A 25922-nucleotide genomic window follows, 5' to 3' on the forward strand; every position below is an offset into this window, starting at 1 on the left:
GTGGCTGGGGCGTTTTTCATGCCAAATGGCATAACTTTGAATTGGTATATACCATCTGGAGTCACAAAAGCTGAAATATCCTTCGCCCTTTCGGATAAAGGTACCTGCCAGTAACCTTTAAGTAAAATCAGTTTGGAAATAAAAGCTGATTGTCCCACTTTCTCAATGCAATCCTCCAAACGTAGGATAGGATAAGAGTCCACTCTTGTAATTGCATTAACCTTTCTATAATCCACACACAACTGTTGGGTACCGTCTGGTTTAGGTACCATCACTATGGGCGAGTTCCATTGGCTGCAACCCACTTCAATTATGCCATTTTTAAGCATACTCGCAATCTCTTTGTTAAACTGTGCCAATTTTAAAGGGTTAAGTCTATAGGGATGTTGTTTGATTGGAACAGCATTTCCCACATCAGGTATAGCCATTTTAGTACTTTCCAATTTATCTCCACAAACTTGCCCATGTGATATCAATAACTCTTTCAGGTCAATTTGTTTTTCCTCTGGAAGGTAACTCAACAATTTATCCCAATTTTTAAGAACATCCTCGTTTTCCAATTGAATTTGAGGTATGTCAAATTCGCAGTCATCTGGATTTGGTTCGTCACTGAGTTAGGATCATTAAAACCTCCTCCTTTTCCTCTCCATCCCTTTCAAAGTACCTTTTAAGCATATTCACATGACGCACTCGGTGAGTCTTCCTTCTATCTGGCGTTCTTACCACGTAATTCACCTCACTTAACTTACTTTCAATCTAATAAGGTCCACAAAACCTTGCTTTAACCGGTTCACCTACCACTGGTAACAACACTAAAACTTTATCTCCAAAGCCATTCAAACTCCATGTATGTTTGACCAGATTCTTTACTTAAACATTTGTCTGTCGGCTTCGGTCACCAGTTCATATGCACCCAAGATGGATTTTTTCACCTCCTCATACATCCCAGATACCTCCTCCGGTAGTGATGCAAACACTTCACTAGCCCTACCTACCAGCATTGTTTGAATCAGTAATACCAACATGTCCTGTGGCCATTTTATTTGTTTAGCTACCTTCTCAAATGAAATGAAAAAGGCTTCTACCTACTTCGCATCAAACCTTGGCAATGCTTGGACATATTTAAATAGATCCCCACCAAGCCTTCGACTATGACGCTCTTTCTCACTATCCTCATCACTATCATCCAACTGTACGTTTCCCTTTATGCCTGCCAATTTTAACTGACTGTCATGTTTCATGGCCATTTTCTGAAGTTCAAACTCTCTCTCTTTATCTTTTTCCCTGATCTGTATCTCCCTTTCTTTTTCCTCTATCTCTTTCATATTCAAGCTGCTTAAATTCTTTCTCATGTTCCATTTGTTTAATTTGTAACTGAATCTTTGCCATTTCCAATGAGTTAAACTGTATCTCAGGCAACTTTAAATGCTTAGCCACCGCCATAATTATCTCATCTTTTCGCATTTTGTCAGGTATTGTTAACTGCAATGTTTTTGCCAAATCTAACAGTCTGCTTTTAGTTTCTGTCCGTAAGGTACTGCGTGTGACCGTTTCCACTCCCACAAACTTCTGAGCCTCTGAAAGAGCCATTGTCCACAACACACTCCCTACTTAAACTAAAATACCACACCTGAAAAGCAACCACAATATGCTCACCCCTCACTGTCTTTAAGTTCACTAAGCCAATCCAATAGATAGACTTCTTTCCCCCTCGAGCCCCCAATTTGTTATGGGCCAGGGTTTAGAGAACCCCAAAGTGTATCACGGAGTTCACCTGACCCACAACTTTTACTAGATTGTGGTATGGGGAGCATACGGCCCACGGTGTGGTACAGCAGAAATGGGAAAGTTTTTTTTTTTTAAAAAGCAAACCAATGTTTATTCTATGAACTCAAGTTAACCTTTTTAAAATATACAGTGAACATCTTAGCAACCATTAATTCAAATACAACCCCCAAAGACTACGACACTAAGTAATCCTTTAAGCTTTCCTTTTAACATCCATAAGAATTTTTTTAAAACTTTAACAGAAGCACATCAGGTTAAAGTCACTACTGAGAGCAGTTATTAGTTTTAAATCACCAAAGGATCGATTTACAGTTTTTAGATTACAGAGAGAAAGACTAATACCCCTTCTGGCTGTGACTGCAGCTATCCAGCTTTGAAAACGAAACTAAAACACACCCTGCAGCAAACAGCCTAAAATGAAAGTAAAAAGCTGACAAACAGCCTAGCTCCACCCACTCTCTGGTATCACTGCAGTAATAAACACCCATTTCTTCAAGGTACTCTCTCATGACAAAGGCACATGCCAAAACTGTAACATAGATATTAGAGATTGGAAAATTGAGCGAACAGCCATGAATAAGTAAACATTAATGGCTGTACTTTGGCTCAGCGCCCTCTTTCCCCCTTCCCAAACGAGATAATCCTTGGAACATTTCACAAACCCACTGCCTCGCTCACATTGCTGTCTGCAAGCTGTGATGTTACATCATTAAGTGCAATTTGGTAAAAGGGAGAGAACTCTTCTGGAGGTAGGGCTGGTGCAAGTAGGGGTCAGGTTCACTAGATTGATTCCAGAGATGAGGGGTTTGTCTTATGAAGAGAAATTGAGCAGTTTTGGCTTATACTATTGAGAAAGTAGACAGAGTGGATGCTTCCTCTTGTGAGGCAATCGATAATGGGAGGTTATAGTTTTAAGATAAGTGTTAGCAGATTTAAAACAGAAATGAGGAGAAAATACTTCCCTCAAAAGATTGTGAACCGGTGGAATTCACTACCCCATTGTGGTGAATGCTGGGACATTTGAGTAAATTTGAGGAGATAGACAGATTTTTAATTAGTTATGGGTTGAAGGATTATGGAGAACAGGCAGGAAAGTGGGAATTGAGGCAGAGATGAGATCAGCCATGATGGTACTGAACGGCAGAGCAGGCTCGAGCGGCTAATTGCCTCATCCAGCTCCTAGTTCTAATGCAGTAACTTATCTCTGCATCGAACTGTGCTACTGGACCTAATTGGGTTGCTTGATGTGGATAAAGGGTTACTGAATTGGAATTCCCCATCCCAGGGGAATTCTGAAGACCCTTTTTTCATACTTGGGAGGACCACAACTTTGCTGATGATCTTGCTCCCATCTCTTCAAGATACACCCACATCCAGATGTCTGACAGACAGCGTGAATGCAAAACAGCACGTTCTGCATATCAATCAGCCGAAAACACAAAACACGACCATCAACACACCAGCAGTGCCTCAAATTACCATAGACAGAAAAGTATATTTAGCAGACTTTGAACCATCTGCAAGTCCAAACAACAGTCTTAAGACCAAAATCAGACTCTATACCATTAATGGAAAGTCACTCCTGCCGTATGGGTCGGAATGTTGGTGGATAGTGAAGACAGACATGGCTAAGTTGCCTACGCAAGATCTGTAACATCTAATGGGCAAATTACATTTCCAATGAGGACCTATACAAAAGACTGGCTGCCACAGCATTTTCCTGGAGATTAAATGCCAGATAAAATGGCTTGGAAATGGTAAGGATGTCCCAAGAGTGATTACCAAAGACTGCTCCAAGATGGGCACCAGCTGGGAAACTTAAATGGGGCAGGCCAGAAACAACATGGCGTGGGTCTGTAGTGACGTAACTGGAAGAGCCCGGGCCTACATGGGGCGAGGCACAAGTCACAATACAAGACGGGGTCCGACGGAGGAATTTTGCGGCCTCATGTCCCACCGGGACAAGGACGATAACTAACTAATACCCAACTGGGTAGTTTGATGTGGACAATAGATTCCTGAAATAGAAACGGTTTCATTCTCTAGGGTCAACGTGCTTTACACTGATCCGAAAGAAAATAACATTATGCTGTGCAACAAAATAAAAAGGTCTTCACCAGTGCTCTACAAAGCGTACTGCTGCCATGTTCGTGCGGAATATCCCAGGGGAACACAGCTTCAGCTGCTTTTTGTTTCCCACATTCAACAAAAGTAAGAAATATGGATTTCATGCATTCTAGTTAAATAGAACCCCAAGTATTAAAGAGTATTATAGTTGGCAGGCATGACAAGATGGGACTTCTGCACGAGTTGGTTTCGGCAGTTCAACTCAAATTAACGAGAATTAATGTCGATAAAAGCTGTCATCTAGTTTCATAGTACGGGCAAGGTAATTAAAATGCTAGACTGCCAGAACACCTCAAGTCAAGGCAATTCAAAGAATTCCACATTTACTTACAAAGTCAGAGTTAGAAAGGTTAAGGTAATGGCTGGTGGCCTTCATATAGCTGGGGACTATAGACAGCAAGGGAGGAGAATTACAAATTTAAATTTTCTTGCAAATTTCAGGGTGTAGTGGTTTGGTTTTGATGCAAAAAAAAAAAGCTTACTTAAATGTTAATACATTTTTCAATTTTTCCAATCAAGGGGCAATTTGGCACTGCCAATCCACTTACCGTGCACATCTTTAGGTTATGGGGGTCACGCAGACACAGGGAGAATGTGCAAACTCCACACGGACAATTACCCAGGACCAGGAACCAACCCGGGTCCTTGGCATCGTGTGGCAGCATTGACGCCACCATACCGTTCATTATTAAATGCAAATACCTATCAGAGATTGTGTTGTCACAGAAAAGAATGATTCAAAATGGAGTCTTTATTGGAATTCTGGGGCGTCGTCCCTGGGATTTTTCCAGAACATCTTTGAGGTTAGAGCTGAAAGGCAAAGATTGTTGAGTCTAAGCCCCAAGTTCAATAATGCAGGGAAAGAGAGTCTGCTTTGAGCTGAAAACCAGTTGTAGATCACATGCAAAAAGGGCCAGCAGAAGGGTCTTTCTAAAGTGGAGGCACCAAGCCAGAGTGCAGTACAGCCCATGCTGGAGCTGGAATATCCGTAATCATGAAGAGCTTATCATAGAATTTACAGTGCAGAAGGAGGCCATTCGGCCTATCGAGTCTGCACCGGCTCTTGGAAAGAGCACCCTACCCAAGGGCAACACCTCCCCCCCCCCATCCCCATAACCCCACCCAACACTAAGGGCAATTTTGGATACTAAGGGCAATTTATCATGGCCAATCCACCTAACCTGCACATCTTTGGACTGTGGGAGGAAACCGGAGCACCCGGAGGAAACCCACGCACACACGGGGAGGATGTGCAGACTCCGCACAGACAGTGACCCAAGCCGGAATCGAACCTGGGACCCTGGAGCTGTGAAGCAATTGTGCTATCCACAATGCTACCGTGCTGCCATGGTTACAGCATGGTCAAAGGTCATTTAGCTGGTAGCTAGTAGAAGGACCCAAAAGGATAACAGGATCAATGAGTATTCCTGAGAGCTGTGGCACTTTGTTAACAGTTCTCTCTTTAAAATAAATTTAAAGTATCCTTTTTTCCCCCCCCAATTAAGGAGCAATTTAGCATGGCCAATCTACCTACACTGCACATTGTTTTGGGTTGTGGGGGGTGAGACCCATGCTGACATGGAGAGAATGTGCAAACTCCACATGGACAGTGACCCGGGGCAGTGACTTGAGGCAACAGTGCTAACCACTACACCAGTGTGACACCCGGGCTTGATAAATTTCCAAGGACTCTCTTGGGAGGTCATGAGGAAAAGGAGAAGGTTTAATTGAGAATTTTAGGCTAAAATATGAGAGACTGCAGTTTCCTTCAGACTGTGCATGTTTAGTTGTATTTCCTTTACTTGTTTGTGTTGTAAAATTATTTTTTTAAACTGTGGACTCATACAGTGTAATTACTTTCAGTTAATCACTGGGTGTTTGAATTTCTCTTTAAACCCAGTCTCTATGGGGTTCATAACACATGTTGAAATACAGTAGTGTTTCAGGCTTGCACCAATTTGAAAATACTAATATTTTCCCCAATTGCTACCATTAAATGACAAAGTATTATGGTAAATTAGATGGATTTGTAACTACTTGTGCTCTGGGTCCTTCTTCACTCTGCTTTAAGCTATTCCTATCCTGTTTGAGTTAACTTCACGTCTGCACTGGCGGGCTGCCTGCAGACCTTTAACAATCTACATACATGACTTTGAAACAAACCTGTTGGACTTTAACCTGGTGTTGTAAGACTTCGTACTGTGCTTGCCCCAGTCCAACGCCGGCATCTCCACATCATACATATACTTAAGAAGAGAACAATTTGCAGGACTACGGAAGTAAAAGAGAGTCCGATTACTTGGAATAGCTCATTGAAGAGCTAACACTGGCCCAATGGGCTGAATGGTCTTCTGCGTAAATTTGTATAGCACAAGAACAGGTCAAGTCAGCACCTATGTTTTTCCGTACATTGTCTGTTTGCCTGTGTGCACAAACAATCCGAGTTCTGTTAGGTATTTCACTTTCACCTTCCCTATCAAATTCCCTATAAATGATGTTAATGATACAATTAGACCCTAAATCCATGCTGATTTTGTTCAGGACAATGGAAGGCACATTGCAACTTGCCTCAACTGCTCTGGCCTGGGAGATGAAGAGACAGGACTCCAGTCCCAATCACTATTCATTCAAAGGCATTCATGTCACTTAGCATGCACATGATGAATTAGTTAGGTATCAGGTGGCACCCTGTGAAACTACATGTCAGCATTAGTCTTAGATCTTGAAGGAAGTAACAGAAACTGTTAAGGGGTGGGAAGTAAAGAATGCTAATGGGCGGCTGCAAAAGGTGAGACACTTGAGACTGCAGAGATATGGGGAGGCAGTGGGGTAGTGGTATTGTCACTGGACTAATAATCCAGAGACCCAGTGTAATGCTCTAGGTACCCTGGTTCAAATCCAACCACAGTAGATGGTGGAATTTGAATTCCATAAAAATCTGGAATTATAAATTATAACAATGACCATAAAACCATTGCCGATTGGCATTACAACTCAAATGGTTTACTAATGTCCATTAGGGAAGGAAATTGGTCATCCTTACCTGGTCTGGCCTACATGCTACTCCAGACCCACAGGAATGTGGTTGACTCTTAAATGACCTCAGGGATGGGCAATAAATGCTCGCCCAGCCAGCGATGCCCACATTCCATGAACGAATAAAGGGGGAAAAAAGAGATCTGATTACCGCCTGCCCGTCAGGCCAGAGTAAAAGTTGCACAGGCACATGTGCAATTACTTATAAATATATGCATATTTCTGATGTTGCTATAAGTGAAATATATGCATATTTGTGAAATATATGCATATTTCTGATGTTGCTATAAGTGTTATATTTCTGAGAGAAAACGGGTTAAAGGGATATGGGGGCAGGCAGCGAAATGGATTTGAGAGCAGGAAGAGATCAGCCATGATCTGATCGAATAGCGGAGCAAGCTCAAAGGGCTAAATTGGCTACTTCTGCTGCTAATTCCAATGTTGCCAATTTTGCCCTGTAGCCTAACTAGAGCACATCCCACATAAAGGGAACTGTTACTGCTAGAGGTGGAGCATAAATATCAAAATATTTTGTATGATGATTGAGATCTCAAGTGTGGAAGTACCATTAGCCTTAGTTTCAATATTGCTACCTGTTCCTATATCTAATGCTTCATTTTGAAAGCAAGATCACTGTTCAGCCATAACAAAGTCTCAGGAAAGTTTATTCATAAATTGCAACCATCTCCATTTTTCCCATCCTGAAGGCACCATTGTTACACTTTAGAAATGCTGGCAATCCTCTGGTACCTCCTGCAACTTGCTGTTTCGATTCCTGATTTTGAGAACTGAACGGTGAGTCACTAACAGGAGCATTTCCTTCAAACCCAATCCTTCCCTCATTGAAAATATTTTCCAGTAGGAGTCACTTCATAGTAAATCAGGAGCAGAACCGTTCCATAGGCACTCACAAGACCTTATCATAGAATTCACAGTACAGAGGTGGTAATTCGGCCCATCGAGTCTGCACCAGCTCTTGGAAAGAGCACCCTACCCAGGCCCACATCTCCACCCTATTCCCATAACCCAGTAACCCCACCCAACACCAAGGGCAATTTTGGACACAAAGGGCAATTTAGCATGGCCAATCCACCTAACCTGCACATCTTTGGACTGTGGGAGGAAACCCACTCACACATGGGCAGAATGTGCAGACTCCGCACAGAGTGATCCAAGCCAGGAATCGAACCTGGGACCCTGGAGCTGTGAAGCAATTGTGCCAACCACTATGCCACCGCGCCACCCTCTACCTCCAGTGGCTTCTGATAATAATCTTTATTATGGCTGCATCACAGCCTGGTATGGCAACTGCTCGCCCCAAGACAGCAAGAAACTTCAGAGTCGTGATCACAGCCCAGTACTCCCACCTAGCTTACTCACTCTTCCAACTTCTTCCATCGGGCAGGAGATACAGAAGTCTGAGAACACGCACAAACAGACTCAAAAACAGCTTCTTCCCCACTGTTACCAGACTCCTAAACGACCCTCTTATGGACTGACCTCATTAACACTACACCCCTGTATGCTTCACCCGATGCCATGTAGTTACATTGTGTACCTTGTGTTGCCCTATTATGTATTTTCTTTTATTTCCTTTTCTTTTCATGTACTTAATGATCTGTTGAGCTGGTCGCAAAGAAATACTTTCATTGTTCTTCGGTACACGTGACAATAAACAAAATCCAAATCCAATCCAAAGTAGGCTTACATTAACACTGCAACGAAGTTACTCTGAAAAGCCCCTAGTCGCCACATTCCGGCATCTGTTCGGGTACACGGAGGGAGAATTCTGAATGTTTAATTCACCTAACAGCACGTCTTTCGGGACTTGCGGGGGGAAACCCACGCAGACAAGGGGAAAACATGCAGATTCTGCACAGACAGTGGCCCAAACGGGAATCGACCCTGGGACCCCTGGCTCTGTGAAGCAACTGTGCCAACCACTGTGCTACTGTACAGCTCCATTTCCAACTCTGGACTATTTGCAACCAAGCCAAAATGAGTTCTTAAAGCACTGACGGGATTTTTTAAAACACTTCTCATTCTTGTTGACTGGACTTATTGCTAACATCAGGAAAGAGATGGTATATCCAACACAGGAGACCTGGGAAATCTGCATTATCACAGTGCTGCAACTCACCTTGAATAATTAATAAAAGATAATAGATGAGCTTGAGGGTTGTCAAGCAGTAATTCAAATCAAACAATTCTAGTGGCGGCATAGCCAAGGAAGTTGAGCTAGAGTGGTTTACAAATCCACAGAGCTGTGGATTGAGTTACTGCCTGAAAGTCATTGCCAGTTATTTTATATTCTTTACATTAAACACACAATAGGATCTCCTCTTCCATCCCTCAATTTTCTCTCTTAAAATGCTGTGGTGCATTTCTACAGATGTGCCAGTCTCAGTCCTTTATCCCAGTGGACAGACCTCACCCATGAGTTTTGACAGTAAACACCTGCAGACTACTTAACATGAAAGGCACCATAGCTGAGCACAAACCTGTTCACCAGACGTGCACACTTTCCTATCCGGGATTTTGATCACCCAGAGCTGGATCCCCAGCACAGACCAAGTGCCCTGTACTCTGACCCACAGAACAAATGACCAGTGACAGTTTAGTTGGGGGACAATCATACTCATTAGCGAGTGATCACCGAAGATGACAACTGAGTAGCGCATGACAATTACCGTTACCCACTAAAATATCAGAGTACCCTTTTGGTGCAGATCGGTACATTGGTACCATGAAGTAAATTCTGCAGAGTAGAAATGAAGCCTGGGAACCTCTAGATCAGGCATTGTCAAACTCGGGGGTGACCCGCGGGTGGGTGTCAGGAGGGTTGCGGCACTCCCAATCGCGCAAATCCGCACGCAACAGCCACAGCAGCCGGTTTTTAATAACGCCGGCTGCAAGCGCCCTTCAAAATGGCCGCGAACATGTAAAAAAAAAGTGCGGCCGCACTGCGCAAGCGTGCCAGATCATCGGTGCGCATGCGCAGTGCGGCTGCTTTTTTTTTTTAAATAAACGGTCGCAGACATTTTATTGCAAGGTCGGGGGGGGGGTTATTTTATTCATTTTATTTTTATTTCTTTTACAAGTTCGGGGAGTTTTATTTGATAAAATGTTACAGGAAAAAAATGCAGAACTTTGGACAGATAGAGACTTCATACTTTCCGACACCGGAAGGCTTCATCGTCATCCAACAGGTTCCATTGGAGGAGCGTGTACGAGGGCCAAAGGGACACAAAGCCATTCCCTCCATTTTTGTCAGCAGCAAACAAGGTAAGAGAAAATGGTGGGTTGTGCAGGTCAGCCAGCGTGGGCCACGAAGGTCAGCCGGCGTGGGTTGCGATGGTCGGCCGGGTTAGGTCCCGAAGGTTGGCCGGTTGGTAAAAACGGATCCCGGGAAAAAAGTTTGAAAAACACTGCTCTAGATGGTTCTGCATGGCATGCTTTACTTTATCGATTGAGCATCAGAGCAGTTGTTTCTGGTTGAAGATTAGGAGCCCCAAGAAACTAGTCACCAGTGATGGCAGGGTGAAGAGAATGGTGCAACGGGGAGAACGCTACTTATTTGAAAGCACGTGAATATTCCGTAAAACCAGAACAATCTGCATGTGCGCTGTAGATTTAACAGTGATCACACCATCCTCCTCCCTCCATCGCCTTCCCCCTGTTATCCAACTCAGTCGGATGGCCATCACTGGGTTTGACTCTTACCTATTTGATTGTAGATAGAATACCTCTAGTAACGACTTACAGAGTCAAAGTCAGTACCACACAGAAGGAAGTTTTTAAACACATACCTGACACTGTTCTTTCTAGACAGCCCCACTGATCTATCCTTGGCACCTGGTCCTAGCACCAAGTCCTGCACATTCATCACCCCACTCCTCACGAACTCACATTGGGTCATCATCTCCCAGCATCCCAAAATTACACTCCTCCCCCTTTTGCTTAAAGTTCTTCTTGAATGTCCCCCCACCTTCTGGCATTACTTCCCCACCCACCTGAGGATTTACTTAAAATTATGCATAGATTATTAAGAGAGCTGGTCTTTTAACTGTGCATTCAGGCTTTGTTTCTGCAGAATTCACCCCCAAGCTTCTAAAATACCTTGGGACTACAATAAAGGGACAACAAAAATGCAAGTTGTTGTCAGCCGATATCTGTTGCACAATCTGAAAGTGACAATTTTAAAACTTGAATGGCATACATTGAGCCTAAATAAAATAACCCAGGCTGGACGATCCCACTGACTAGCTTCATTTCATAAACACCTCCCCAACTGAACGGGTGCCTCTCGACCATCTACTCTCTAGAGTTATGCAAGTTTGTTTTAAAAGCACTAGGCCAACACAACAAAATCAACATTTTCTCCCTTGCAACTACATCTTACACATTATACTTCAGTGTCATGCCCTCTTAAAATATTTGCTATGGGGTTCAACAGGTGAATGTGTCCACAGGATCACCTTGACACAGTACACAGTGGGACTACCCCCTACAGCAAGTAAAAACAAAAATGAGCTTTCCCTGATTTCAGATTTATCCATCACTGATTTTTCCTCTTTTCCTTATCAAAAGGTGTTGAGGAACTTGTTGAATTGCAATTTTCCTGCAAGTGGTTGGGTGTTTGTGGGTGAAACTGTGGGGGTTAGAACATAGAACAATACAGCGCAGTACAGGCCCTTCGGCCCACGATGTTGCACCGAAACAAAAGCCATCTAACCTACACTATGCCATTATCATCCACATGTTTATCCAATAAACTTTTAAATGCCCTCAATGTTGGCGAGTTCACTACTGTAGTAGGTAGGGCATTCCACGGCCTCACTACTCTTTGCGTAAAGAACCTACCTCTGACCTCTGTCCTATATCTATTACCCCTCAGTTTAAAGCTATGTCCCCTCGTGCCAGCCATTTCCATCCGCGGGAAAAGGCTCTCACTGTCCACCCTATCTAACCCCCTGATCATTTTGTATGCCTCTATTAAGTCTCCTCTTAACCTTCTTCTCTCCAACGAAAACAACCACAAGTCCATCAGCCTTTCCTCATAAGATTTTCCCTCCATACCAGGCAACATCCTGGTAAATCTCCTCTGCACCCGCTCCAAAGCCTCCACGTCCTTCCTATAATGCGGTGACCAGAACTGTACGCAATACTCCAAATGTGGCCGAACCAGAGTTCTATACAGCTGCAACATGACCTCCCGACTCCGGAACTCAATTCCTCTACCAATAAAGGCCAACACTCCATAGGCCTTCTTCACAACCCTATCAACCTGGGTGGCAACTTTCAGGGATCTATGTACATGGACACCTAGATCCCTCTGCTCATCCACACTTTCAAGAACTTTACCATTAGCCAAATATTCCGCATTCCTGTTATTCCTTCCAAAGGTGAATCACCTCACACTTCTCTACATTAAACTCCATTTGCCACCTCTCAGCCCAGCTCTGCAGCTTATCTATATCCCTCTGTAACCTGCTACATCCTTCCACACTATCGACAACACCACCGACTTTAGTATCGTCTGCAAATTTACTCACCCACCCTTCTGCGCCTTCCTCTAGGTCATTGATAAAAATGACAAACAGCAACGGCCCCAGAACAGATCCTTGTGGTAGTCCACTTGTGACTGTACTCCATTCTGAACATTTCCCATCAACCACCACCCTCTGTCTTCTTTCAGCTAGCCAATTTCTGATCCACATCTCTAAATCACCCTCAATCCCCAGCCTCCGTATTTTCTGCAATAGCCTACCATGGGGAACCTTATCAAACGCTTTGCTGAAATCCATATACACCACATCAACTGCTCTACCCTCATCTACCTGTTCAGTCACCTTCTCAAAGAACTCAATAAGGTTTGTGAGGCATGACCTACCCTTCACAAAGCCATGCTGACTATCCCTGATCATATTATTCCTATCTAGATGATTATAAATCTTGTCTTGTCTTGGGTTGAGTTATTTGCAACATGTTCAATCACTGGCCACAGCCTGGCCCTCATCTACTCGCATCTGACACCATCTTTCAAACAGGGTGGGCAAAAAAAACAGCAGATTTTCATTTCAACTTTCCTGGAATGCTGAGACCGATCGTGGTGCTGACCTGGTACCCACAAAGTAGAGGAGCCTTCTGCTTTAGGTGACTCAGTGGAAACCTTGGCAGTCCAACTGCAACCTGGAAACAGTTTGGTTGTGTCCCAGCGACATGAAGTAAAACAGTGAATACAAATCTCTAGATTCACAGCTTTTGAAACAACGCAAGTCAAAATTGCAGTCTGAACTTCGAAACAGAAACCAATTCTTTGTTCAACTCACAGAAAAATAAGAATTTCAACATAAATATGAATCTCGTCTTGCGTCAACACCCAGGCACACACCCAATCTTCCAGCCCACAAGTCAGTATTATTAGCATTACAGTTTCAGGTGACATCCAAACACCTTTTTCCAATCCCCAAACACCTTGTTCTTCTTCCCACTGCCCCCTCGCACTTCTCTCCCCTGCCCCCCTCCACTTCTCTCCCCTGCCCCCTCCCCCCAACACTTCTCTCCCTTGCCCCCTCCCCCCACCCCAGCACTTCTCTCCCCCACCCCCTCCCCCCAACACTTCTCTCCCACACCCCCCAACACTTCTCTCCCACACCCCCCAACACTTCTCTCCCACACCCCCCAACACTTCTCTCCCACACCCCCCAACACTTCTCTCCCACACCCCCCAACACTTCTCTCCCACACCCCCCAACACTTCTCTCCCACACCCCCCAACACTTCTCTCCCACACCCCCCAACACTTCTCTCCCACACCCCCCAACACTTCTCTCCCACACCCCCCAACACTTCTCTCCCACACCCCCCAACACTTCTCTCCCACACCCCCCAACACTTCTCTCCCCTGCCCCCTCCCCCACCACTTCTCTCCCCTGCCCCCTCCCCCACCACTTCCCTCCCCCACCCCAACACTTCTCTCCCCTGCCCCTCCCCCCACCCCAAAACTTCTCTCCCCTGCCCCCCCCACCCCAACACTTCTCTCCCCTGCCCCTCCCCAACACTTCTCTCCCCTGCCCCATCCCCCACCCCCCCACTTCTCACCCCCACCCCAACACTTCTCTCCCCAGCCCCCCTCCCCCATTTGATTATTGTTTTAAGGTTTGTCCCCTCAGAAACGCCTCTTACCGGGTGGGGGGGGGGGGGTCGGACAGGTGAGTAATGTCGTCTCCTGTTGACCCGGGACTCGGAGTCCCTCCATGTCTCGGGCGGCGACAGCCAAGCCCGGGTGACATCCCCCCCCCCCCCCCCGGGCAGTGGAACCCCCTCCTCCACACACTCACCGAAAAAGGGCGGCAGGTAAGACACGCTGTCCAGGAAAGCCCTGGTGTCGATCTGCTTGTCCGCCGGCAGCTGCTTGAACGGATGCTCCGCCAGCATCGCCATGGCAGACAGCCCCGAAGCGCAGCAGCTCTCCCGAGGAGGCAGCGGCGGGCGGGCGAACACAACCTGCCAGTGAGGCAGCGGCACGGAACCGAACAGCGCGACCCCGGTCCCCCTGCAACACCCCGGAGTCCAGCAGGGTGACACCCACCCTGTGTCATAGCAACAGGTCAGGGCAGGGTGACCAATCAGGTGGAGCCAAACAGATCAACCAATCGTGGACAGGCGGAGGAGCCAATCAGCGACGGAGTTATCAACCAATCACCTTCAAGTAAAGTTGGCCAAGTCAGGTTGGCCAACCCACGACCAACCAATGGGGAGCTGGCTCTCACAGTTTTTTAAAAAATATGTTTTATTGAAATTTTTTTCCCAAACAACAATTTTTCCCCTCTTACAAAGCAAACGCAACAATAACAATACAGAAATTTTTAACAATACACAAGTAACAAAACCCCTTTATCTTTGACCTAAACTAAACTAAACCCTCCCCCCTCCCCCTGGGTTGCTGCTGCTGGTCATCTGTCTTCCCTCTAACGTTCCCCTAGGTAGTCGAGAAATGGCTGCCACCGCCTGGTGAACCCTTGAGCCGATCCTCTCAGGGCAAACTTTATCTGCTCCAGTTTAATGAACCCCGCCATATCATTTACCCAGGCCTCCAGTCCGGGGGGTTTCGCCTCCTTCCACATGAGTAGGATCCTGCGCCGGGCTACTAGCTCTCACAGTTTTTAACCATTAACCTGCCCAGTTTAAAAGTATTGATGAGTTTTTTGTGGGGTTGACTCACTTTTATAATCATAGAATCTCCACAGTGCAGAAGGAGGCCATTTGGCCCATCAAGTCTGCACCCACCCTCCAAAAGAGCTTCCCACTTGTGGGTTGAGACAGAGGGCCTGGCTGAGGTGTTAACTGAGTATTTGTATTGGTCTTCTCTAAAGAAGAGAATGCTGCCAGTGTCTCAGCAGAGGAGCAAGAGATAGACATTGAATAGCTGGAAATAGCTCGAGGGGAAGTCCTCAACTGAATGGCAGCACTCAAGGGAGGAAAGTCACCCAATCCAGTTCGGATGGATACTAGAGACCCCTCCCACCTCCCATCCGGGTTATTCTCTCTTCCAATTTCTTCCATCGGGCAGAGGATACAAAAGTCTGAGAACACACACTAACAGGTTCAAAAACAGCTTCTTCCCCGCTCTTACCAGATTCTTGAATGCCTTTCTTATGGACTGAACTGATCTCTCCATACATCTTCTCCACTGAGTTGCACTACACTCCGTATGCTTCACTCAATGCCTGTGCCTATGTATTTACATTGTGTATTTATGTATGTCCTATGTTTTTTAATGTATGGAATGATCTGTCTGGACTGTATGCAGAACAATACTTTTCACTCTACCTCGGTACATGTGACAATAAATCCAATCCAATCTAGGGAATTAAGAGTGGAAATAGGCTTTGGTCACAAATCGCTTATGTGACAATAAGCGATTTTCATTTCATTTCATTTCATCTTCCGCCGATGCCTGAAGAATTGTGCTCCAGAATGAGCCGTTCCCCTAGCCAAGCTGTTCCAGTACAACTACAGCATTGGCATCTACCCAGCAAAATTGCCCAGGTTACATCCCGTCTACAAAATGCAGTACAAATCGAACCCAGCCAATTACTGCCCCATCAATCTGCTCTTGATCATCAGCAAAGTGATGAAAGGGGCCACCAACAGTACTATCATGCAGCACTCGCTGCGCAATAAACTGCTCGCTGACGCTCAGTTTGGGTTCCGCCAGGGCCACTCAGCTCTTGACCTCATCACAGCCTTTGTCCAAACATGGAAAAAAGCTGAATTCAAGAGGTGAGGTGACATCAAGTCAGTATTTGACCAAGTATGGCATCGAGAATCTCTAGCAAAACTGGAGTTAATGGGTTTAAGGGGGAAAACTCTCCATCATTTGGAGTCAGACCTTGCACATAGGAAGATGGGTGTGATTGCTGGAGGTCAATATAGGAGTTCCTCAAGGTAGTGTTCAAGGCCCAACCATCTTTAGCTACTTCATCAATGGCCTTCCCTCATTCATAAGGTCATAAGTGGGATGTATACGATGATTTCACAATGTTAAGCACTATTCGTGACTCCTCAGATACTGAAGCTGTATGTGTCCATATACAGAAAGAGCTTAAGCTTGGGCTGATAAGTGGCAAGTAACATTCGTGCCATACAACTACCAGGCAATGACCATTCCCATGAAGAGAGAATCCAACCTTTTCTCCTTGACATTCAATGGCATTACCATCACTGAATTCCCCACTAGCAATATCCTAGGGTACCATTGACCAGAAACTGAACTAGACCAGCCAAATTAATACTGTGCTACAAGAGCAGGTCAGAGGCTGCAAATTCTGTAGAGCCTGTCCACTATTTACAAGGCACAAGTCAGGAGTGTGACGTATTACTTTCCACTTGCTTGCATGAGTGGAGCTCCAACAACACTTAAGAAGCTCAACACCATCCTTGACAAAGCAGCCCACTGGATTGGCACATGAATCACCACCTCAAATATTCATTCTCTCCACCACTGATGCATAGTGGCAGCAGTGTGTACCATCTACAAGATGCACTGCAGCAACTCACCAAGGATTCTTCAACAGCACATTCCAAACCTGCAACCTCTTCCACCTAGAAGGACAAAGGCATGGGAACACTATCACGTCAGGTTCCCCACCAAATCTGACTTGGAATGATATCACCATTCCTTCACTGTCGCTTGGTCAAAATCCTGGCACTCCCATCCTAACAGCACTGGGTGTACCTACACCACAATGACTGCAGATGTTGAAGAAGGCAGCTCACCTGCACCTTCTCAAGGGCAATTAGGGATGGGCAATAAATTCTGGCCGAGCTAGTGATGTGAAAGAATAAAATAAAATTAGAGGGTTTCAAACGTTACCCCACCCAATTCAAAAGCAGAGAGAGGAAACAGATAATGATGTACCAATCAGACTAACAGTGCTGAACAACTATCTGAAGGCTGTAATCTACGATAAAATTAATTATCACTTTGATGGACATGGATTAATAAATGTCAGCCACCATGAATTTCATCCATGGAATCCCTACAGTGCAGAAGGAGGCCATTCGGCCCATCAGGTCTGCACCTACCCTCCAAACGTGCATTCTACCTACACCCACTCCCCACCCTATCCCTGTAATCCAATAACCCCACCTATCCTGCACATCTTTCGACACTAAGCGATAATTTAGCATGGCCAATCCACCTAACCTATACACCTTTGGACTGTGGAAGGAAACTGGAGCACCTGGAAGAAACCCACGCAGACACGGGGAGAATGTGCAGACTCTGCACAGCCAGTGGCCCAAGCTGGGAATCGAACCTGGGACCCTGGCTCTGTGAAGCAACTGTGCTAACCACTGTGCTACCATGCCACCTTGTTGAAGCCAAATCATGTCTGAAAACCTTGACTGAGTTCTCCAATTAAACGATGAATCAGATTTTACATGGACAGGAAGCTACTCAATCTGAGACTACTCCAGGCAAACACCAAGGACAAACTGTGATTTCCTGTTGACCGGTGACTGTGCACCAGCTGCCAGTTCAGAGCTTGACATGCAGCATAGATGGACTTGTTTTCCAGAGATCAAGAGACAACTTCAACCTTACAATTAGCACAAGGAGAACTGAAGTAATGTAGCAGCCTGCTCCAGGAAAATACTACCTCAAGCCCAAGAGTTCGGACCATGACCTGTCAGCGGTGGATACGTTCACTTGTCTCAGCAGAACACTCGCTCAAGCTGTCCACATTGATGAGAATTGTCAATGCAAGTGTGTCCTTCGACAGATTTCCAACATCAGTCTGGGAACGAAAAGGAGTATGTCTGCTGACCAAATTGAAAATCTATAGAGCAATCGTCTTGCCCACTGCGCAACGTGAGGCTTGCAATCTGTATCAGTATCATGCCAAGAAGCTCAAACACCCGTATCTGAGCTGGCAAGGGAAAATAGCAAAGCCCGAGATGCTCCCCCGAGCTGGCATACCAGATATTCACACTATACGGAGACAGTCACAACTGAGTTGGGCTGGTTATGCAGTCAGAATGCATGACTTTCACTTCCCAATGTGAATTGACTCTGGAGAGCTCAGGTCTGGGGTGCACTCACATGGAAGTCAAATGAAGCACTCCTGGGACACTCTGGAGGGTTCATTTTGGAGTTTTGACTTTGAGTTCTGGGAGAAGTTCGCACAGAATTGCAACAGCTGGTGCAACCAATTAAAAAATGGTGTGGCCTCTTTTGGAAACGAGCGTATCAGAGGCAGAGAAAAAACACAAGGAGAGAAAATCCCAAACCAGCAACTCGTTGAAAATTCAATTCCCTGCAGAATCCTGTCCTGTTTGCAGAAGAACCTTTCAGATTTGTCTTAGCAGTTATCTACCTACCCACCAGCACCCTACCAAACACCCTATATGATGAACATGGTCACCTTTGCCTCAAAGGATGAACAGAAAATGCTGAAGGTTGCACAGTTGATGTTTTGAATATGGACATTCAGAAGGCAACTGGTAAAGTGTCGCAAAGCCTGAAGAGCCTAAGATTAAAAAATGGCAGCCATGTGGATATGAGATGGCTCCAAGACAAAATGCAGAGTGTGTTGGTGCAAAGTAGTAGCAGCGTCATGCTGGCGGGAATGTTGGCACAGACATGTTAGACTCAATGGCCTCCTTCTGTGAGCACAATTCTATGATTTTATGATTGGGGATACATGTTAGCCAGGTACACTTAACTCCTTACTCTTCTATCAATGGTACGTTGGCATTTGTATAAACATCTGAATGGGAAAAAAAGATGTTACAATAATCTACTGGACTATAGCGTAGATTATCTGCTCATCTCTTTGGAGGTTCAATTTGCAACTTTCTGACTCAGAAATGATAATGATTTTTGAGGAAATGGCTGGCATGATGGATATGAGAGTTTTGATGGAGTTTATTGGCTCTTGAGCATCCCTAATTTTAATTATTCTGCCATTGAGATTCTCTCCCTAAACCTCTCCATCTTTCTATCTCTTTTTCCTTCTCTAAGATGCTCCTTAAAGTCTACCTGTTTGATCAACTTCTGGCCGTATTGTCAAATATCACCTCATGTGAATTGGTGTCACATTTTGTTTGATGTTACTCCTATGACATGCCTTGGAATGTTTAAATACGTTAATGGAACTACATAAATGTGAGTTGTTGCTGATGCCTATATGGACTTCTAGAAGGTTTCAGACTTGAGATTGGTGGCAGAAATTAGAGTGCATGAAATTGATCAAAGTCTTGTGACCGCTAAAAGCTGGCACATGGTACAGAAATTAATCAAAAAGTGGGCGGCAGAGTAGCACATTGGTTAGCACTGTTGCTTCACAGCGCCAGGGACCCGGGTTCGATTCTCGGCTTGGGCCACTGTCTGTGCAGAGTGTGCACATACTCCCCGTGTCTGCCTGGGTTTCCTCCAGATGCTCCAGTTTCCTCTTACAAGTCCAAAATGACGTGCTTGTTAGATGAATTGGACATTCTGAATTCTCCCTCTGTGTACCCGAACAGGTTCTGGTGGCGACTAGGGGATTTCCACAGTAACTTCATTGAATGAAAAATGAAAATTGCTTATTGTCACAAGTAGGCTTCAATGAAGTTACTGTGAAAAGCCCCTAGTTGCCACATTCCGGCACCTGTTCAGGGAGGCTGGTACGGGAATTGAACTGTGCTGCTGGCTTGCCTTGGTCTGCTTTAAAAGCCAGCTCTTTAGCCGTGTGTGCTAAACCAGCCCATTGTAGTGCTAATGTAAGCCTACTTGTGTCACTAATACAGATTATTATTAATGGAACGTTGGTCCACATCTTAATGAGATAAAAATTTAAAGTGGTGCTTTAGTTGCACAAAGACTTGGTCAGACTGACCAGATTGTGCTATAGGGGGCCAGCATGGGCTCAAAAGGCTGAATGCCCTCCTTCTGTGTCATGACTCTATGACTACATTAGAGCCTCAGGAAAGATATATGGCCTTGGCGGGGCTATGGCACAGATTCACCAGAATGACACCAGAGTTTAAAGATTAGATTGCAAGGACAGGTCACAGAACCTTGGCTGGTATACGTGACAACTTAGCAGTGTTACACAACCCAAGTTTAACAGAACAATTAAATATTAAAGGGCACAATACACTATAATTAAAATCAGGACAAGCAATTATGTTTACTTATCCAGAGAGTTCGTCATTTGCTCAGGAGACTGAATATAAGTATGATTTATCAAAGGTCTTCTTTACATACTCTATGCTGTAATTAGCACATATTATTTACTCCTGTTAAATATTTATGTCGTTTGAATAATTTAAATAGGGCAAACACTGACAATGACTATGTACTGAAAAGTGCACTTTGTTTGTGGGTTTTACTGGTCTGAAAAAAATCTCCTGAAATTTGTAAAAGCTCTGATAAACATTATGAAAGATTACATTCAGTTTCATGACTGATTACTATTTAACAAATGGATCTCCATAAGATAAAAGTCAAATAGAAAACATAAAATAGCTTAAAGGTGACAAAACACAAAAGAACAAAGAAATACAACAGCAGACTGGAACATTTTCAAAGCAGTTTATTAAAACTTTTAATTCAGATACATTTATATTAGAAATGGCATTCAAGGGGCGTCATTCTCTGACCCCCCGCCGGGTTGGAGAATGGCCGTTGGCCGCCGTGAATCCCGCCCCCGCCGAAGTCTCCGCTCCCGGAGATTGGGCGGGGGCGGGAATCCGGCCGCGCCGGTTGGTGGGACCCCCCGCTGGATTCTCCGGCCCGGATGGGCCGAAGTCCCGCCCAGGAATTGCCTGTCCCGCCGGCGTAAATCAAACCTGGTATTTACCGGCGGGACCAGGCGGCGTGGGCGGGCTCCGGGGTCCTGGGGGGGGGCGCGGGGCGATCTGACCCCGGGGGGTGCCCCCACGGTGGCCTGGCCCGCGATCGGGGCCCACCGATCCGCGGGTGGGCCTGTGCCATGGGGGCACTCTTTCCCTTCCGCCTCCGCCACGGTCTCCACCATGGCGGAGGCGGAAGTGACTCTCCCCACTGCGCATGCGCGGGAAACTGACAGCGGCCGCTGACGCTCCCGCGCATGCGCTGGGAAACTGACAGCGGCCGCTGACGCTCCCGCGCATGCGCCGCATTTCCGCGCCAGCTGGCGGGGCAACAAACGCCATTTCCGCCAGCTGGCGGGGCGGAAATCCCTCCGGCGTCGGCCTAGCCCCTCAATGTTGGGGCTAGGCCGCCAAAGATGCGGAGATTTCCGCACCTTTTTGCCGGCGCGATGCCCGTCTGATGTGCGCCGGCTTTGGCGCCAGTCGGCGGGCATCCCGCCGTTGGGGGAGAATTTCGCCCAAGATGTCCATACTTGGTAGCCATCTTTATTTGTATTAAAGTGGTGACACTCGTCAGAATCATTCATATTTTTCTGATCGAAACATATTATTGCTCCTCTTGGTGACTCTTGGCAAGTCTGCATTTTATCTTGCATCATTCTTTCCAGGTATTTATAAGGTGGCACGGTAGCACAGTGGTTAGCACTGTTACTTTACAGCGCCAGGGTCCCGGGTTCGATTCCCGCTTGGGTCACTGTCTGTGCGGAGTCTGCATGTTCTCCCTGTGTCTGTGTGGGTTTGAGTTTCCTCCCACAAGTCCCGAAAGACGTGCTTGTAGGGTGAATTGGACATTCTGAATTCTCCCTCTGTGTACCTGAACAGGCGCTGGAGTGTGGCGACTAGGGGATTTTCATGTAACTTCATTGCAGTGTTAATGAAAGTCTACTTGTGACAATAATAAAGATTATTATTATTAACCAAATTGACCTTTATAATCGAGTTGCCAGAGTTCACATTGTATAAAAAATAAAAATGCTGGAAATACTCAGGCCAAGCAGCATCTGTGGGGCGAGAAAGAGAGTTAGCATTTCAGGCCTTGACCTTGCATCAGAGAGGAACATTGAAGATACAACATTTAAAGGCTTTTGCCAAATCATCTTTTCTGCTGCTGCTGCTTGTAGCTACCTTTGCCAAGAGATCTGCTGGCACGGCTTTCCACGCTTGTCTGTCTTGCGCCATTCTCATACATCCACTGGAGCACCTCTGCAACCACTTTGTGATGTCCATCATCCAACTCTATCTCGGTCCACCCTTCTTTCTGCTGCTCTCCACTTTGCCCTCGAGAAGAGATTGCCGTAATTTTTCAGCTCTGGTCCAATGGTGGAAATACTGACATTTTCTGGATAGATGTTTTAGAGTTCTTGTTACTCTTGCTAATTCAAACACCTCATCATTGGTCTTATGGTCTTTAAATGAAATTTTTAGCATATGTCTTAGCATCCATATTTCAAAGACCTCTATTTTCTTCCAGAGATCTTTATTTATTGTCCAGGTTTCTACAGCTCAGAGGAAAGTGGATAGATAGTAGCATCTTATGAGTTGTTTCCTTGTTACAAGCTTGAATTTTCTTGTTGTTAACACATTCTTCATTTTCATAAAATTACTTCTGGCTAGCTCTATCCTTCTAACTTCTGCATCACATCTGCAATCTTCTGTTATCATGTCTCAAATACACAAATGTTGCTGCATGTTACGAACAGTCCCTGGTCGGGATCCTCCAAATTGTTCTGATTTCGGACGAGATACTCCCAAATTGTTATGCTCCCAAGTGAGGAGGGATGAACTGTCTCCCTTCTTTATTTAACCCTCTCGGTAGGTTGCAACAAGGTTAATTTAAAACGGATACCTTCCATCGTGGATACCATTTCCCAGAACTTACGTTTATTGGAATCAATTTAATCAGGCTTTCTTGAGTTTAAGAAAGTAAGTTTATTCATTAATAAAACATGAGAAGAAAATAATAAAACGCAACACACTTACACACAAATTAGAAATGAAATAAAAATGTATACAAATCAATCTCTGACGTCTCCATGAGGAGTAGAGGTTGAAACTTTGCAGCTATTAAGTTGGCTGATTCCCATAATGCTGACTTTGGAAGTTGAGCAGTTGGTTTGGAGATATGTGGTCCTGCATGTTAACTGATAGAAGTTGTTCCGTTTCCTTTTCAACTGTGGCTTTGCTGACTTGTGACTTGCTTCCAGCAATCAGCGAGAGAGACATTTTTTTACCTGCAAGCACAGGGATGCCTTGTGGATGTTCTTCAGCTGCGGCCTTCACAGCACACACACCAGAGACCAGAGTTTCAGTTGGCTTTTAACCACTTTTCTTGGGTATTCTTGTAAGGGGGAAAACACAAACATGTATTTCACCCAGAAACAGTTTTCTTTCAACTCACATCACTTCCACAGTCTGGGATATAACTTACAGGAGATGGTTTCTGCTGAGATAGTATTCAGCCTCCATTATCTCTACAGGAGATTACAGTTTAGTTTTGCATTCCATCCCTACCTTTTACATTGCATCCCTTCCCTTGAAGTGTCTGTCTAAAAAAGGTGCAACATTCTGTTCTCTCTGGACAAATTGGTCAAATGTAATCCACATCGGAATTCCAGCAAGTGGTTAATTTGCAGTCTCAGCCAGTTTTTGCTTATATGTCTGCTGTGTTGGGTGCTCTGGATCCGTGGAACACATACAGGCCACCAACACTTAAAATAGTACAACACTATTTTATTAAGCTAGAAACTGTTGAACATACTTTCACTGTGGGTTAACACGATGTCAGATTAAACTAAAGACCTATGCCAGTCCTAACCAGTCTATGCACTCAGCACATGGTGAAGATCTGTGCTGTAAGCTGTAAGCTCTGTCCGTCTGAGAGGCTGCATCCCGAATGAGCGGGAACTAGTTTATAGTGAGTGTGCTCTAACTGGTGATTGGCTGCGGTGTTGTGTGTGTTGATTGGTCTTGCTGTGTGTCCATTAGTGTGTGTGTCTGCACCATGATATACTGGTGTATATTATGACATCCCTCCTTTTATCAAAAAATGTTTGTGTGTGGCAATAAATATGTGTGGTGAGTATGTTCCTAACTATGTGTGGGGTGCGGAGACATATTTACAGGACTACGTACATGAGAACTAAGCTATTTACATGGGACGGTGCCTGGTGCAGAGAAGCAGTATGCAACAAGAGTAACGAGATCTACACTATATACAAACCAGGGAAACGATCAAACAAAGCAACGAAACAATTCAGAGAGTCCATAAATTCGACAAGTTCATAAATTTAGTCTCTGAGGTGGGCGATGAATTCTGGTTGACCGCCCCAAGGGTGGGTCGAGAGCCGCCGTTCAGGAGCAGGCTCGACTGCGTCAAAATCGGGGGAGGCCGAGTGACAGGGAGCTCTGCATAGTCCATGGCAGGGTCAGCAGGAGGGCGAGACGACACTGGAGAATCACATGGCGAGCGTGGACCGAGACGAAGGGCGCGTCGATTGCGGCGCAGGATAGAGCCATCCGGTAGACAAACTAGGAACAAGCGGGGGGGCCACCTGCCATAGGACAACAGCGGTTGCAGACCAGCCACCATCCAGAAGATGGATGTGGACATTGTCATCTGGAGCCAGAGCAGGGAGATCAGCTGCACGGGAGTCATGAGCCGCCTTGTGCTGTGCACAAGACAGCTGCCTCCGGTGAAGGACCGGAACGTTCTTGAGGTCTGGGACCTGGATGGACGGCACCATCGTCCTCAGGGTGCGACTCATGAGTAATTGGGCTGGCAACAGGCCAGTGGACAGTGGGGCGGAGCAATAGGCCAACAAGGCAAGGTAGAAATCAGAACCAGCATCGGCAGCCTTGCATAGGAGCCGTTTGACGATATGTACTCCCTTCTCCGCTTTGCTGTTGGATTGGGGGTACAGGGGATTGGCCGTCACATGCGCAAAATTGTACCGCCTGGCAAAGTTCGACTATCCTTGGCTGGCGAAGCAGGGGCCATTGTCCGATATAACCTTGAGCGGGATGCCGTGTCGAGCAAAGGTTTATTTACGTGCACAAATGACTGCAGACGAGGGGAGGTCGTGCAACCGTATCACCTCCGAGTAATTCGAAAAGTAGTCCACAATCAGGACATAGTCTCTACCCAGCGCGTGGAACAGGTCGATGCCCACCTTGGTCCATGGTGACGTGACCAACTCATGGGGCTGCAAGGTCTCACGTGGTTGGGCTGGCTGGAAGCGCTGACAAGTGGGGCAGTTGAGCACTGTGTTGGCTATGTCCTCATTAATGCCGGGCCAGTACACTGCTTCTCGGGCCTATCGGCGGCACTTTTCCACGCCAAGGTGGCCCTCATGTAGTTGTTCCAGGTCAAGCTGGCGCATGCTATGCGGGATGACAATGCAGTCCAGCTTTAGAAGAACCCCGTCTACTACCGCCAGATCATCTCTGACATTATAGAATTGAGGGCATTGGCCCTTGAGCCACCCGTCCGTTAGGTGGCGCATGACACGCTGTCGCAAGGGGTCAGCCGCCGGCTCGCAGTGAATTTGGACGAGGCGTTCATCCGA

General features: G+C 45.7%; 1 protein-coding gene across 1 annotated transcript in view; it reads right to left on the minus strand.

The window, feature by feature from the left end:
* gltpa (glycolipid transfer protein a) overlaps window positions 1–14529 on the minus strand; it is a 59836-nt gene extending 45307 nt beyond the window's left edge. The window contains exon 1 of the mRNA XM_072479872.1: window positions 14295–14529. Coding sequence (XP_072335973.1) covers window positions 14295–14397 — 103 coding nt within the window. The 5' untranslated portion in view covers window positions 14398–14529. The remainder of the gene's footprint in view (window positions 1–14294) is intronic.
* Window positions 14530–25922: the final 11393 nt, after the last annotated feature.

Source organism: Scyliorhinus torazame, chromosome 1 (assembly GCF_047496885.1).
Source record: "Scyliorhinus torazame isolate Kashiwa2021f chromosome 1, sScyTor2.1, whole genome shotgun sequence".
Taxonomy (NCBI): domain Eukaryota; kingdom Metazoa; phylum Chordata; class Chondrichthyes; order Carcharhiniformes; family Scyliorhinidae; genus Scyliorhinus; species Scyliorhinus torazame.